General features: G+C 36.9%; 2 protein-coding genes across 2 annotated transcripts in view; one reads left to right on the top strand and one right to left on the bottom strand.

Moving 5' to 3' along the window:
* The window catches only part of LOC141405568 (solute carrier family 35 member F5), a 32,421-nt gene extending 20,459 nt beyond the window's left edge, over window positions 1-11,962 (top strand). Inside the window, exons 4-10 of the mRNA XM_073990072.1 lie at window positions 4,119-4,172; window positions 4,248-4,496; window positions 4,568-4,750; window positions 4,812-4,962; window positions 5,159-5,318; window positions 10,700-10,951; window positions 11,106-11,962. Coding sequence (XP_073846173.1) covers window positions 4,119-4,172; window positions 4,248-4,496; window positions 4,568-4,750; window positions 4,812-4,962; window positions 5,159-5,318; window positions 10,700-10,951; window positions 11,106-11,154 — 1,098 coding nt within the window. The 3' untranslated portion in view covers window positions 11,155-11,962. The remainder of the gene's footprint in view (window positions 1-4,118; window positions 4,173-4,247; window positions 4,497-4,567; window positions 4,751-4,811; window positions 4,963-5,158; window positions 5,319-10,699; window positions 10,952-11,105) is intronic.
* Window positions 1-17,455, bottom strand: part of LOC141405572 (uncharacterized) — a 396,796-nt gene that overhangs the window by 326,714 nt on the left and 52,627 nt on the right. The window lies entirely within an intron of this gene.

Below are 17,455 nucleotides of genomic sequence, written 5' to 3'. Positions count from 1 at the left end.
TGAAACTTGTACCGTCGTATGGGGGGCAGTGAATACAAGTTGTTGCAACAAAAATCAAAGCCATTCGAGAGCAGGTCCTAAACTGAACTGGACCGATTGAGTCGATATTGGAACCTCATCTAAGTTTGGTAGAAATATCACGATGTGCAAAGTATGGCCAAGTCGGTTATTCCCTCCAAGAGTTATCGTGCGCCCAAATTTTTGGAACATTTTCGAACTTTTGTGGGGGAGGTACCGGAAGGAGTAGGCCGATATAACCCATCTTCGAACTTAAACTAAAATTGGACAAAATATTGCGATAGCAAACTTTTGGACCAAATCGGTTCATCCGTTCGAGAGTTATCGTGCGCACCAGCCAGACGGACGGACATTGCTAAATCGACTCCAAATTGTCTGAAACACATTTCGTCCAAACATACTTGGGGTCTAAAACCATTATTTCGATGAGGCACATTTTGCCCGTATGAAAGTGTATATACCCTCGTTAGCATAAATGCTGAGGGTATAAAAAAGAAAAAAAAAACATAAAAATCATGACTGTACATCATTTTTTAGGTTTTTGTATGGTACGTATTATAAAACAGTGGGCTTAATTATCTCATTGACAGCCAACACCAAACAAAAAAAAATCACAATTCTTCTTATATTGGATTTTTGGGACATTCTGACCAATAAGAATGAGGAACGTAAAAATTGCATATTTTGAGTACTTTAAGCTGTAATTACGTCATCGGGGGAAGTCATAGGATCTTCATATGGTACTCCGGGTATGCTTAGGATGTCTACTATATAATCCAGTATACAAATATATAATATAAAGTTCATAGCCCCCATGATTCGGCCATAACCTAAAAATCGGCGCTAAGTGGGTTAAAGTTAGAATTGGGTCATCTAGTTCCTAGTTCCTGGTACTAGTTCCAAAGCGTATGAGTAACATCATTAAATATAACGTGTGATAGTAAGTATACGCAGTTTGTTCAAAGAAAAAAGGTGGGCCATTGAAACTGCGAAGTAAACGAGATAGTTCCATATAGTTCCTTTGGCACAACTCTACTTAAAGTACTCAAAATATACAATTTTTACAAGGTCCGTCGTATATTTTCTATATTTTTTTGATATATACTCACCATAACTATTTCAAAAACGATTTGTTTCGAGCGTACAACATCTCCTTAATATATTAATGTCGAAAAACCCACAAAAAAATATTTGTTTGTATCCGAAAATAACGAAAGTCTGGGTTAAACTCGTAAATACCGATTTTGAGCTATATCTCAAAAACAAGAGCTGATGGAGAAAAACCGGGACCGGATTTGAAAATAACTCGCCGATTTCATCTAGAAACAAATGCAACTTCGTCTGAAACATTTAACTTTTTCCATTTTGTTGAGCAGTGTAGTCCATCTTCGAAATTAATTTCAGTTTTTAGTTGGTCAGCGTAGGATTTTTTAGAGCTTTTGGACCATTATGTGGGGAGCATGGACTTGCCCAAGAAAAATATTATATCGCCGTAAGCAGGACCACAAGCAATATCTTCGGTAAAATTTTTCAAAACTATCCTCGAAGTTAAACTGCATTTAAGTGAACATTTGGAACTTTTTTTGTGAGTGGAGGTACCTGAAAGTGTTGTCCTATATAGACTTTCTTGCTTATTGATGTAAATTTGGAAGAAGTTTTATGTTGCGGAAAGGATGGATTAATGTCAATAACTCCGTTCGATAGTTGTTGTGGCTACCAAGCTAGTTTAGTTAGTCACTATAGGATTTTTAGAGCTTTTGGATCATTATGTCAAGAAAAATGGACTCGCCCACGAAAAGTATCGTTGTAAAAATCATAATTCGATGAAGTTTAAAACAATCCACGAACAGTTTTTAAACTGCAATTAATCGAAATTTTTAAAGTTTTGTGGTGTAAATACCCCCATCCATGTAGAGACCTCTTGAGGTATTTTATAGATCTTTTGACCTCTTATATAAACCGAAGAAGAACTCTTGAGGTATTTTATAGACCGATTAAAACCTCTCTACTTTAGACCGAAGAATACCTCTTGAGTTCTCTATAGACCGAAAGAGACCACTTGAAGTCTTCTATAGATCGAATTTAGGTATTTTATAGACCGAAGAAGATCTCTTGACCTCTTATATAGACCGAAGAAGAACTCTTAAAGACTTTTATAGACCGATTAAAACCTCTTGAGGTCTTCTTTAGACCGAAGAAGACCTCTTGAGTTCTCTGTAGACCGAAGGAGACCACTTGAAGTCTTCTATAGATGGAATTTAGGTATTTTATAGACTGAAGAAGATTTCTTGACCTCTTATATAGACCGAAGAAGAAATCTTGAGCTATTTTATAGACCAATTAAAACCTCTTGAGGTCTTCTTTAGAACGAAGAAGACCTCTTGAGTTCTCTATAGACCAAAGGAGACCACTTGAAGTCTTCTATAGATCGAATTTAGGTATTTTATAGACGCAAGAAGAACTCTTGAGCACTTATATAGACCGAAGAAGAACTCTTGAGGTATTTTATAGACCGATTAAAACCTCATGAGGTCTTCTTTAGACCGAAGAAGACCTCTTGAGTTCTCTATAGACCGAAGGAGACCACTTGAAGTCTTCTATGGATCGGATTTAGGTATTTTATAGACCGAAGAAGATCTCTTGACCTCTTATATAGACCGAAGAAGAACTCTTGAGGTATTCCTCAAGTATGTTAATTAGGCTGAAATCAGCTGACGTTTTTCTGCTGCTATAGGCTCGTTGATATAGAAGTTCTCATTTGTACCCTTCGACCTTTCGTAATACTGGCAGGTTTGAATATACTCCTATTGTTTACACACTACATTTACATACCACAGTGGCGCTGCATAGCTTGCCACAGACCGGTACTTATGGCTAAAATTTGGCAGGTTTGAATATCCTTCCAATGTCTACCACTAACACTAACATACCACACTGACGAGGTATAGCTTACCACAGACCGACCTATTGTTTTATAAGAGGTCAACAAGGTTTCTTTGTCAGTATCCCAAGTGTTGCCGGTCAGTGATTTGAGAATCTTGTTCCTACATCTGGTCTTGTCGAAAATAGCTGTGGCTTTGGCAGACGGCTTAAACATGCTTTCGAACGTTAGGTTAGGTTAGGTTTAAGGTGAGAATAGGTGACTGCTTCACTCGGAGACCGTTGGTCCATTGTGTTCATCCTGTGTAGGCTATTTAAAGATGATGGAGATGATGATTTAAAGATGATGATGAAGGTGTGTTGTTAAGATAATTTAAGATGAAGGAGAGGGTAACTCTACAGCAGCAGAGATGCGGAAGATAGGACAGAGATGATGTGATGATGGTGATTGTGGGAGATGTAAAGATTGACGCCAAGGAGTTATCTGGAAAGGTGAAGAGTATGATTATTAAGGGTTGTTAAGGGCCTTTGCCAAGCCATGCTAGATGTATGGCAAAGTTGAGTAGGGTGCTTTTGAACGTTACACCCAATATCATGGGGGAGTTAGTGGTTGGAATCAGGACATCATCGACCAATATAATGCGGGGAGCCTCATTTCAGGAGCCCAGGTGATGAATGGTGTGTCAATAGATTTAGCGGCGAATATTTTCATATTCTTCAGATGAAAAAACTGCACAAGTCTGCTCTGTATATATTTAACTTTTATCATATATGTCATCACGATATGATCCGACACCGGAGGGTATGGAATTTCAGAAAGATAGAGGTTAAACAGTACAATAGAAAAAAATATCAGATTTTGAATTTCTAAAGTCGCAGTTTCCGTTTCGGAATTTAATGAAAAACAGCTAAATAGAAAAGGAAGAGGAATTTACTGATTCTGAAGTCATCATGGACACTCTTCGAACTAAGACTATAGGTCTCAAACCATGTCCACTTCTCTGAATGATTGATCGTCTTTTTATTTCCGTCATTTTATTCCTATATATTTAATGGAACCATTATTAGTTCCTTTAATTTGACTAGAGCCAGATCTTCTTAATCATATCTTGTACTTCAATTACTGATTAATTGTATACAGAGCATTTATATATGTATATATTTATATATTCACATGTCCCACTTTTAATTATGCTATAAATTAATATTCATTATTATAGATGATGGATCAAAATTCTGAAGATGATAATTATTATTCCCACCAACCAACATTGGTAAGTAACACAATCAATTTCCCTATTTATAAAATAAACTTATTCAACTTATAACAAAAAAACTCCTTCCTTTAGAGCGATCCCACATTTGTACCCATACGTTCGGCAGCTAGTATAGGCAATGGTCCCATTTCTGGCACAGAAAGTGATGATTCCAGTATTCGTTCGGTGCGTTTTAGTAAATTGGCAGAAGTGCGGGAGATGTCGGCGCATGAGGCAACAGAAGCATTAATGGCCAGACTCTCTTATACGGCCAGTATGCGTATAAGTCGACAAAAATCACATCATAAAACAGCCAAGACGGCGTTGTTATTTTGTGTATTGGTAAGCCGCCACATTCATCCAAGCTTTGTAATCTCTATAATAAAAAACAACACTTAATTATTGGTTTTTAGTGGTTCTTGGCGAATTACATATTTCAAGTTTCATTGGAAATGACTGAAACGGCAGTGGTGACTTTGTTATCATCATCATCGTCCCTGTTTACATTGGTGTTGGCAGCATTCTTTCCATCAGCAACGGGTGATAAATTTACCATAACAAAAATAATTGCAGTAGCCTTGAATATTGCTGGAGTGGTGGGTTGGAAAGGGATTTAATTTTGTGATATATTTTACAATCCATTCCTCGTTTTTTCAGATCACAATTACAATTTCCGATATTCATGATACAAATTTTTCCCGTGGAGCATTATTGGCATTGTTTAGCGCATTCTTCTACGCCGCCTATTTGGTGTTTGTTAAAAGAAAAAGTGACACGGAGGAGAAAATCGATATTCCATTATTTTTTGGTAGGTAGTTCAGGCTGGCAACATATAGTGCCTGTTCCAGAACCTGTAAAGAATCTCCAGGTTTTTACTACGATAACAATTTTTCCTTTTTGTTATCGAGAAAAATAGTAAAAAAGTAGGTTCTTGCAGTTCTGCAGCAGGCCAATAATTTTATTTCATTTTCTAATTGCATTTGTTCTTGTTGTTTGTCTTTTAGGTTTTGTGGGCCTATGGAATCTGTTGCTAATGTGGCCAGTATTTTTCATATTGAATTTTACAAAAATCGAAAAATTCGAATTACCAAATCAAAATCAGTTTGCCATTTTATTTTTAAATGGCCTAATTGGTACTGTGGTCTCCGAAGCCCTGTGGCTGTGGTAAGTTTGAATAGTTTAAAATTTCGGAAAGTGTACACTTTTTTCTATATGAAAACCTTCTACATAAAGATCCATATGATTTATATATGATGACCCATAGTTCATCTATATGAAGACTTTTAAGTTTTCTATGTGAAGATCTTTTTGTCTTCTAAATAGAGACCTTTTGGTCTTCTACATGATGACGTTTTGGTCTTCTTTCGAAGACCTTTTAGTCTTCTATATGAAAAAATTTTCATCTTCTATATTAAGGCATTTTCATCCACTATAAGAAGACCTAAAGGAAGAGCTTTTGGTCTTCTATACGAAGACTTTTTGTTTTTTTTTTTTTACAAAGACCCTTTGGCCTTTCTATTTTCTATATGAAGACCTGATGGTCTTCCACAAGACCTTGCGTTCACATAAGAAGTACTTGTGGTCTTCCATAAGACCTTGGCGACTTCTATAAGAAGGTCTTGTGGAATTCGACAAGCGACCTTGTCCTCGTCGTCTTCAATGAAAATACCTTGTCCTTTATAAGAAGAAAATACCTCTTAATGTATTATATATCCGATTAAAACCTTCTGAGGTCTTCCATAGAGAAAAGAAGACCTCTTGAGGTCTTTAATACACCTTTTTCACATGTAATTCGAAACATTCCAGTTGTAATTCCTAACATTTCATTTGTAATTCGATTATTCTATTTGTAATTCGTAACATTTTATTTGTAATTCGAGAATTCCATTTGTAATTCAAATTATTCCATTTGTAATTCGAATTATTCCATTTTTAATTCGAATTATTTTATTTGCAATTCGAATTGTTTTATTTGTAATTCGAATTATTCCATTTGAAATTCGAATTATTCCATTTGTAATTCGAATTATTCCATTTGAAATTCGAATTATTCTATTTGTAATTCGAATTGTTTTATAGAATAATTCGAATTACAAATGGAATAATTCGAATTTCAAATAAAACAATTCGAATTACAAATAAAATAATACGAATTCCAAATAGAATAATTCGAATTACAAATAGAATAATTCGAATTTCAAATGGAATAATTCGAATTACAAATGGAATAATTCGAATTAAAAATGGAATAATTCGAATAACAAATAGAATAATTCGAATTACAATTGAAATGTTTCGAATTACAAATGGAATTCTCGAATTACAAATAATATGTTACGAATTACAAATGGAATTCTCGAATTACAACTAAAATGATTCGAATTACATCTGAAAAAGGTGTATACCGAAAAAGGCCACTTGAGGTGTTCCATAGACTGTAGGTGATAGCTTGAAATTTTCTATAAAACGAACAGGACCTCTTGATGTCTTCAATTGATGGAAGAAGACCTCTTGAGGATTTCGATAGGACGAAGAAGACATAATGAGGTCTTTTATAGACCGAAGACGTACTGATGATGTTTTCTATGATGTTTTTATTTTTAATAGACCCTTGAGGTCTTCAATAAACTGAAGAAGACCTCATAAGATCTTTTATAGAAAAAAGAAGACCACTTGGGATATTTTAAAGACCAAAGAAGACCTCTTAAAATCTTCTATAGGCCGAACAAGACCTCTTCAGATCTTCTATAGACCGAAGAAGGCATCTTAAGGTCTTCTATAGACCAACTAAAACCTCTTCAGGTCTTCATTAAACCGAAAAACACCTCTTGAGGTCTTCGAAAGACTGAAGAAGATCTGTTGAGATCTTCAATAGACTGGAGAAAATACGAAGACCGAAGAAGACTTCTTGAGGTCTTCTATTGACCAAAAAAGACCATGTGAGATCTTCTATAGACTGAAAAAAACCTCTTGAGGTCTTCTATAGACCGATTATAACCTCTTAAGGTTTTCTATAGGCCGAAGAAGCCCTATAGAGGTCTATAGACCAAAGGATATCATTTGTGATCTTCTATAGGCCGAAGAAGACCTCTTGAAAACCACAGGAAATCATTTGAGATCTTCTATAGGCCGTAGATGGCTTCTTGAAGTCGTCTACAGACCGAAAGAGACCTCTTAAGGTATTTTATGAATCGAAGATCTCTTTTGTAGACGGAAAAAGATCTCTTGACTTTTGAAGAAGACCTCTTGACGGACGAAGACCTCTTGAGGTCTTCAATAGATTGAAGAAGACCTTTTGATGTCTACGTTACGCCGAAGAAGACCTGTTGAAGTCTTCTATAGACCGAAAAATACCTCTTAAGGTATTTTATACACCGAAGAAAATCGCGTGATATCTTCTATAGACTAAAGAAGACCACTTGAGGTCTTTCGTAGACCGGTTAAAACCTCTTTATAGAAGAAGCCCTCTTGAGTGTTCTATAGACCGAAGAAGACATCTTGAGGTCTTCTATAGACCGAAGAAGACCTCTTGAGGTCTTCTGTAGATCGAAGAAAACCTCTTGAGGTCTTCTGTAGATCGAAGAAAACCTCTTGAAGTCTTTTATAGAGCGAAGAAGACCTCTTGAGATATATTATGGACCGAAGAAGACATCTTGAGGTCTTCTACAAACCGAAGAAGACCTCTTGAGGTCTTCTATAGACCGAAGAAGACATCTTGAGGTCTTCTACAGACCGAAAAAGACATCTTGAGGTCTTCTATAGACCGAAGAAGACCTCTTGAGGTCTTCTATAGACCGAAGAAGACATCTTGAGGTCTTCTACAGACCGAAAAAGACATCTTGAGGTCTTCTATAGACCGAAGAAGACATCTTGAGGTATTCTATAGACCGAAGAAGACCTCTTGAGGTCTTCTGTAGATCGAAGAAAACCTCTTGAAGTCTTTTATAGAGCGAAGAAGACCTCTTGAGATATATTATAGACCGAAGAAGACATCTTGAGACCTTCTACAAACCGAAGAAGACATCTTGAGGTCTTCTATAGACCGAAGAAGACGTCTTGAGGTCTTCCATAGGCCGAAGAAGACCTGTTGAAGTCTTCTATAGACCGAAAAAGACCTCTTAAGGTATTTTATAGACCGAAAAATTGCTTGATATCTTCTATAGACTGAAGAAGACCACTTGAGGTCTTTCGTAGACCGGTTAAAACCTCTTTATAGAAGAAGCCCTCTTGAGTGTTCTATAGACCGAAGAAGACATCTTGAGGTCTTCTATAGACCGAAGAAGACCTCTTGAGGTCTTCTGTAGATCGAAGAAAACCTCTTGAGGTCTTCTGTAGATCGAAGAAAACCTCTTGAAGTCTTTTATAGAGCGAAGAAGACCTCTTGAGATATATTATGGACCGAAGAAGACATCTTGAGGTCTTCTACAAACCGAAGAAGACCTCTTGAGGTCTTCTTTGGACCGAAGAAGACATCTTGAGGTCTTCTACAGACCGAAAAAGACATCTTGAGGTCTTCTATAGACCGAAGAAGACATCTTGAGGTATTCTATAGACCGAAGAAGACCTCTTGAGGTCTTCTGTAGATCGAAGAAAACCTCTTGAAGTCTTTTATAGAGCGAAGAAGACCTCTTGAGATATATTATAGACCGAAGAAGACATCTTGAGACCTTCTACAAACCGAAGAAGACCTCTTGAGGTCTTCTATAGACCGAAGAAGACATCTTGAGGTCTTCTACAGACCGAAGAAGACATCTTGAGGTCTTCTACAGACCAAAGAAGATATCTCGAGGTCTTCTATAGACCGAAGAAGACATCTTGAGGTCTTCTATAGACCGAAGAAGACCTCTTGAGGTCTTCTATAGATCGAGGAAAACCTTTTAAAGTTTTTATAGACCGAAGAAGGCCTCTTGAGATATATTATAGACGGAAGAAGACCTCTTGAGATATATTATATACGGAAGAAGACATCTTGAAGTCTTCTATAGACAGAAGAAGTCCACTTGAGGTCTTCTATAGATCGAAGAAGACCTCTTGAGGTGTTCTACAAACCGAAGAAGACCTGTTGAAGTCTTCTATAGACCGAAAAAGACCTCTTAAGGTATTTTATAGACCGAAGAAAATCGCTTGATATCTTCTATAGACTGAAGAAGACCACTTGAGGTCTTTCGTAGACCCGTTAAATCCTCTTCAAAGAAGAAGCCCTCTTAAGTGTTCTATAGACCGAAGAAGACATCTTGAGGTCTTCTACAGATCGAAGAAGACCTCTTGAGGTCTTCTACAAACCGAAGAAGACCTCTTGAGGTCTTCTATAGACCGAAGAAGACATCTTGAGGTCTTCTACAAACCGAAGAAGACCTATTGAGGTCTTCTATAGACCGAAGAAGACCTCTTGAGGTCTTCTATAGACCGAAGAAGACATATTGAGGTCTTCTATAGACCGAAGAAGACATATTGAGGTCTCCTAAATATCGAAGAAACCCTCTTGAAGTCTTTTGTAGACCGAAGAAGACCTCTTGAGGTCTTCTATAGATCGATGAAAACCTCTTGAAGTCTTTTATAGACCGAAGAACACCTCTTGAGGTCTTCTATAGACCGAAGAAGACCTCTTGAGGTCTTCTATAGACCGAAGAAGACCTCTTGAGGTCTTCTATAGACCGAAGAAGACCTCTTGAGGTCTTCTATAGACCGAAGAAGACCTCTTGAGGTCTTCTATAGATCGAAGAAAACGTCTTGAGATCTTTTATGGACGGAAGAAGACCTCTTTAGATCTTCTACAACCTCTTCATAGAAGAAGCCCTCTTGAGTGTTCTATAGACCGAAGAAGATATCTTGAGGTCTTCTATAGACCGAAGAAAACCTCTTGATCGAAGAAAACCTTTTGAGATCTTTTATGGACGGAAGAAGACCTCTTGAGATTTTCTACAGACCAAAGATCATTTGTGATGTTCCAAAGGCCGAAGAAGACCTCTTGAATTCTTCTTTATATCGAAGAAGACCTCTTGAGGTCTTTTATAGACCGAATAAGATCACTTAAGATCTTCTATAGGCTGACGAAGACCTCATAAAGTTCTTTTATAGACCGGAGAAGATCTCTTGACCTATTCTAATGACTGAAGGATTTTTGAGGTCTTCTATAGATCGATTAAAACCTCTTCAGTAGTGGAATTCTGTAAATCATTTTTCGAGTTACCGACAAAAATAGTTTTACCGATTTTTGTTGGTATCCCGAAAAATGAGTTATAGAATTGCACTACAGGTCTTCTTTAAACCTTTTCACCTATTCTATTGACTGAAGAAAGAATCTTGGGTTCTTCTATAGATCTACTAAAACCTCTTCAGGTCTTCTATAGAACTAAAGGGTCCTCTTATGTCTTTCATAGTCTGAATAACCCTCGTGAAGTCTATAAAAGTAAGAAAACGTCATGAGGACTTCTGTAGACAGAACGAGACCATTCGAGGTCTTCTGTAGACAGAATAATACTTCTTATTTTTTGTGTTATCGAAAAATATAATTTCTAATTCTTTTTCACTTTCTCTTCCAACAGGGGATGTTTTCTCACCTCTTCCCTAATAGGCACAATAGCCATGTCGTTACAAATACCCCTGTCAATATTATTTGATGTCTTCCTAAAGAGGAAACCCTATTCACCATTATTCTATATAGGTTCTCTGCCTATATTCTTTGCATTAATTCTCGTGGCGCTGCTGATGCGCAATGATGAGTCGGATCCATTGATGCGTCTATTCAAGGTTATCTATAGAAAATGTTGCAGTTGTAAAAAGCCAAATATTGTTAGGTAAGTTCAATTCTAAGAGAAGAGTTTATACGATTTTTGGAGGTTCAGCATATTCACGCTCAACTATATATATTTGAATTATGTGAACCTCCAAAACATTTTAATGTTTCTTTAATAAATAACATTAATAACCCCATTTACTTTCTTCGTATAGAATTAACGATGAAGAGCAGCAAGAATCGCTTATTGGAAGCAATGACTGATCATTTGACTAAGAAGTGTTTTCGTTAAATGTTCCCGCCTTTTCACTGATTTCAAAAACACAAAGTCTTCAAATATGTTTGCAAACAAAGTAATGACATCCCACATGAATGCCTCGAAACATTGCTCATCATTTCTAAAGAAAAGAAAAAAAGAAGAAGTTCAAAACAGAATTAAATGAACGCACGCATTTAGTTAAATATTATTTCTCTTTTTCAAATACTCCCTCTTATTTACCACAGCATCTTTACAAATTGGATCTCTTTTTAATAGAGTATTTGTTTTCTTTTTAAATTTTGTTGTGACTTAACCGTAGACAAAACAAAAAACTATTCCTTACTTCCTCCTCCTTTCCTCCCTCCTAATTGTACAAAGTTTTGTAAATTATTTATATGTGTATTTGTGTTTTTATTAGCTTTTTTATATATTACAGAATTAGTAAAAATATACTCTCATTATTAATCTATTGTGTTGAACTTATATTATAGAAATCTAATTGTATTTTAGTAGTATTTAAGATAGTTTTAAATAATTATTGGTATTATGAATTATTTTATTGTATACAAATATTACAACTAGGCTTAGTGATTTTTTTATTAATATTATTTATTACTTTCAAAGAGTGTAACTGAATGCATAACTATTACATTTTATTTATTATAATAATTTAATTATTGAAATCAACAAACAAATATATAATTTATGCGACAAAATATACATACATTTATGGTATTTTATGTTAAAAAAAAAAAAAAAAAAACAAAAATAATAATTTAAATAAAATAATAGCATAACACATAATATAATGAATGGAATTGACTTTTAATCTAATTGAAGGTGAATAATGACAAATCAGATAAATGTTTGCGGTATCACCTACTTAAGGATCAAACATTTGACCCATTTTTTCCTCCTGAAGTCGTGTTAAGATAGCAATAGTCATCCTGAGATCTTTTATTGGCATATGAAGACCTCTTGAGGGCTTTCTTTGATAAGACCTAGTCTTCTTTACACCAGTGGCCTCATGGGATCTTCTATATAACGGAGAAGTCCTTTTGAGGTGTTATACAGACAGAAAACCTCCTGTGATTTTTTATATACCAAGTACCGCTGTTGTCTTTTATATGCAGCAAATCAGACCCCTAGTATTCTCGCAAATTGACAGAATACTTCGGCACATTAACGCACGCATTTAATACCAAAACACCTCTTTAGGCTTTTCATAGACCGAAGACGACTATTTACGGTTTTCTTAAGACCGAAGAAGAATCTTGATGTCTTCTAAAGAACGTAGAAGGATTTTGAGATATTCTGAAGACAGAACAAGTAAAAAAGTATCAGTCGGCTTTGCCGACAGAGATATACCCTCAGCCTATGTCTGGGGTGTTTTCAGAATTTTGTGGCCTTTTTTGGACATTTAAACTTGCCGACAAAAGTGATGATTAGGATTAAAGATCAAAAGTTTTGCGGAGGAGATATTAAAGGAATAGATGGATATTGACCGTTATGGAAGTGGATCTCCAGCCAGGGTGTTTGCTCAAGAAGTATGGACTTGCCCCTAAAAAAACTTTTACCAACGTAATTGAGGCAGCGAAAGCAAGTTGCTTCAACAAAAATCAAAGTGATTCGATATCTGGTCTTTACTAGACGTTTACACCAGACAGTTTGTCTTCAAATACAACTCTGATTTACTAACACATACATACATTTGTCGTTTGTCTCCCAGCACTAGAGAAGACAAATTTTTGACATTTTTGTAAAAATGAGTGAGATAATGATTGAAATGTGTTGAAAACAAAAGAACATGAACAAAAACAAAATATGTGAACGGAAAACAAAAATAAATCGACGATTTTCATTCAAAATTTTACAACTGTTTTTGTAGTTGTCGGGACGCCTACGTCACACAGGCAAGTTGTGGGATTTTGACAATCAATACATGAAGTCAACTGTCCTGTCATTTGTAAACGCAGGGTAAAGTGAACTTATCCGAAATTTTGTGTGGGAGGTACCAGAAGGAGTGGACAAATATAGTCCATATTCGAACCTGATCTATATGTGGTAGATATATTAGGATGTGTAATGTATAGACCAAATTGGTCACTCCCATCAAGAGTTATCGTGTGCAAAATTTTTCCGAACATTTATGAACTTTTGTGGGGGAGATACCTGAAGGAGTGGACCGATATGGCTTATCTTCGAACTTAAACTAAGTTTGCACAAAATATTACGAAGGCCAAATTTCGGGCCGTTCAAGAGTTATCTTGCGCTCCAACCACTACACACGGGTCATAGGGGTTTTTGTACCTTTCAGGCTATTTTCTCAGGAAGTATGGACTTGCCTGAATACTGAAAAAACTTCTACCGTCGTATGGGTGGCAGTGAATACAAGTTGCTACAACAAAAATCAAAGCGATTCGAGAGCAGGTCCTAAACTGAACTTTTCCGAAATTTTGTGTGGGAGGTACCCGAAGGAGTGGATTGAGTCCATATTGGAACCTCATCTAAGTCTGGTAGAAATTTCACGATGTGCAAAGTATGGACCAAATTGGTTACTTCCTTCAAGAGTTATCGTGCTCACAAATTTTCCGAACATTTCCGAACTTTTGTGGGGAGGTACCGGAAGGTTGGACCGATATAACCCATCTTCGAACTTAAACTAAGTTTGCACAAAATATCACGAAAGCCAAATTTTGGACCGAATCGGTTAATCCGTTCCAGGGTTATCGTGCGCTCCAGCCAGACAGACGGACGGACATGGCTAAATCAACTCCATATTGTCTGAAACACATTTCGTCCAAACATACTTGGGATCTAAAACCATTATTTCGATGAGGCACATTTTGCCCGTATGAAAGTGTATATACCCTCGTTAGCATAAATGCTGAGATAAATGTTTGCGGTATCACCTACTTAATGATCAAACTTTAGACCCATTTTTTCCTCCTGAAGTCTTTTTAAGATAGCAATAGACATCCTGAGATCTTGTATTGGCATATGAAGACCTCTTGCGGTCTTTCCTTGGTCGAATAAGACCTAGTCTTCTTTACACCAGAGATGGCGTCTTGCGGTCTTCTATATAACGGAGAAGTCCTCTTGGAGTGTTATACAGACAGAAAACCTCCTGTGATTTTTTGAGGTCTACTAAAGACGGGGAAGGCCCTTTGAAGTATTCTAAAGACCAAACAAGTTCTAAAGGGCGCAGAAGACCTCTTGAGGGGTTCTAAAGACCGAAGAAAACTTGTTGTGACCTTCCAAGATCGAAGAAGACCTCCTGAAAACCAAAGAAGACTTGTGTCGTTCTAAAGGCCGAAGAAGATCTCTTAAGGCCTTCTAAAGATCGAAGAATACTGCCTATGGTCTTCCAAAGATCGAAGAAGACCTCTTGAGACCTTCTATAGACCGCAGAAGTCACCTTGAATTCTTCTAACCAAAGATCATTTGAGGTCGTCTAATGACCAAAAAAGACCATTTGGAGTCGTCTTAATACCGAAGAAGACCAAAGAAGACTTGTGGTGTTCTAAAGGCCGAAGAAGACTTTTTAGTATATTCTTAAGATCGAAGAAGACTTCCTAAGGTCTTATAAATACCGATGAAGACTTCTTGTTTCCTTCTACAGATCAAAGAAGACCTCTTGATGCCTTCTATAGACCGAAGAAGGCTTCTTGAGGTCCTCTATCGACCAAAGAAGATCTTTTGAGGTATTCTATAGACAAAAGAAGGCCTCTGTAGGTCTTCTGTAGACCTAAGAAGACTTCTTGAGGTCTTTTATAGACCGAAGAAATCGTCGTGAGGTCTGCTATATACAGATGAAAACCTCTTGAAGTCTCTTATACAAAGAAAATGACCGCTTGAGGTCACCTATGGTCTTCTAAAGACAGAAAAAGTGCCTCTGAAGACTTGTTGTGGTGTTTTAAAGGCCGAAGAAGTCCTCTTGAGGTCTTCTAAAGACCGAGGAAGACTTCTTGTGGTCATAAAAAAGCCCGTGAAGACTTCTTATGGTCTTCTACAGGTCAAAAAAGACCTCTTGATGTCTTTCTTCTATGAACCGAAGAACCGTCTATAGACGGAGATCTCTTGTGGATAGATAGAAAACTTTTTAGGACTTCTATAGACCGCAGAAGGCACCTTGAATTCGTCTAACCAAAGAAGATCATTTGAGGTCGCCTTATGACCGAAAAAGACCATTTGGAGTCGTCTAAATACCGAAGAAGACCAAAGAAGACTTGTGTTCTAAAGGCCGAAGAAGACTTTTTGATATATTCTTAAGATCGAAGAAGACTTCCTAAAGTCTTATAAATACCGATGAAGACTTCTTGTCGGACTTCTTTCTATAAACCGAAAAAGCCGTTTTAAGGTCTTCTTTAGACAGAAGAAGCGTCTTGATGTCTTCGAAAGGAGATCATTTGAGATTTTCTATAGACCGAAGAAGACCTCTTGATGACTATTATAGACCAAAGAAGATCTCTTGAGGTCTTCTATAGACCGACTAAAATCTCTTCTATAAGCCGCAGAAGCCTTACTGAGGTCTTCTATATAACAAAGGATACCATTTGAGTTCTTCTACAGGTCAAAGAAGACCTCTTGATGTCTTCTGTAGACCGAAGAAGGCCTCTTGATATCTTCTACAGACCGAAGAAGATCTTTTGAGGTATTCTAAAGACAGAAGAAGACCTCTGTAGGTCTTCTGTAGACCGAAGACGACTTCTTGAGGTCTTTTATAGACCGAAGAAATTCTCGTGGGGTCTGCTATATACAGATGAAAACCTCTTGAAGTCTCTTATACAAAGAAAATGACCACTTGAGGTCACCTATGGTATTCTATAGACAGAAAAAGTCCCTCTGAGGACTTGTGGTGTTTTAAAGGCCGAAGAAGTCCTCTTGAGGTATTCTAAAGAACGAGGAAGACTTCTTGTGATAATAAAAAAAAGCCCGTGAAGACTTCTTATGGTCTTCTACAGGTCGAAAAAGATCTCTTGAGGCATTCTATGAACCGAAGAAGCCAGCATTAGATCTTCTATAGGCCGAAAAGATCTCTTTGGGTATTCTGAGGTCTGCTATATACAGAAGAAACCCTCGTGAATTCTCTAAGTCTTCTGTGGAAAAAAGATCTCTTAAGGTTTTCAATAAACCGAGGAAGACCTTTTGGATATTCTTTAGACCACAGAAGACCTCTTGAGGCATTCTGTAGACAGGAGAAAACAATTTAAGGTCTTCTAAAGAAGGAAGGAGATCTCTTGAGTATTTCTATAGACCAAAGCAGACCCTTTGAGGTCTTCGATAATCCGAAAAAGACCTCTTGAGGTCCACAGAATGGAGAATACCGATATAGGTTTTCTACAGACCGAAGAAGACCTTTTGAGGTCTTCAATAGAACGAAAAAAAAACTCGTAAGGCATTTTATGGACCGAAGAAGATCTCTTGACCTCTTCTATAGAGCAATGAAGACTTCAAGAGGTTTTCTATAGACCGAAGAAGACCTTTTGAGGTCTTCTATTGACCAAAGGAGATCATTTGAGATATTCTATACGCCGAAGAAGACCTCTTGAAGTCTCTATAGACCGAAGAAGTCTTCTTGAGTTCTCTATAGACCCAAGGAGACCACTTGAGGTCTTCTGTAGACCTAAGAATGTCTTCTTGATGTCGAAGGAGACATCTTTAGAAGAAGACATCTTTAAAAGAAGAAAATCTCATAAGTTCTTTTATAGGCAGAAGAAGACATATTGAGGTTTTCTATATACAGAAGAAACTCTTTTGAGATATTTTATAGACCTTCTCTTGAGTATTTTATAAACTGTAGAGCGAAAAGGCGTCTTGTGGTCTTCTATAGACTGAAAAAGAACTCTCGAGGTCTTCTATAGACCGGAAATGATCTCTTGAGGTCCTCTGTAGGATGAAACTAACTACTAACTAATTGAAGTCTTCTATATCCCGAAGAATATCTCGTGAGGTCTTTGGTTGACCGAATAAGATCTCTTCTATAGACCGAAAAAGACCTCATGAGTTTCCCATGGACAGAAGAAGACCTCTTGAAACCTTCTATATACCGAAGAAAATGCATTGAAACATTTTGTTAGACCGAAGAAGACATCTTGAGATCTTTTATAAACCGAGGAAGAACTCATGAGATCATCTATAGAACGGATATGGATCTTCTGAGGTATTCTTCCGAGGTATGGATCTTCTGACCTCTTACAATCTTCTATAGACTGGAAATGACCTATTGAAGTCCTCTGTAAACCGAAGAACACCTCTTGAAGGCGGCCTCTTGAAGTCCTGTATAGACTGGAAATGACATATTAA

This window comes from Musca autumnalis, unplaced genomic scaffold, assembly GCF_047663935.1.
Source record: "Musca autumnalis isolate F117 unplaced genomic scaffold, ASM4766393v1 scaffold_5, whole genome shotgun sequence".
NCBI lineage: Eukaryota > Metazoa > Arthropoda > Insecta > Diptera > Muscidae > Musca > Musca autumnalis.
Note: the sequence above shows the minus strand (reverse complement) of the source record. Positions and strands in the feature narration are given on the sequence as shown.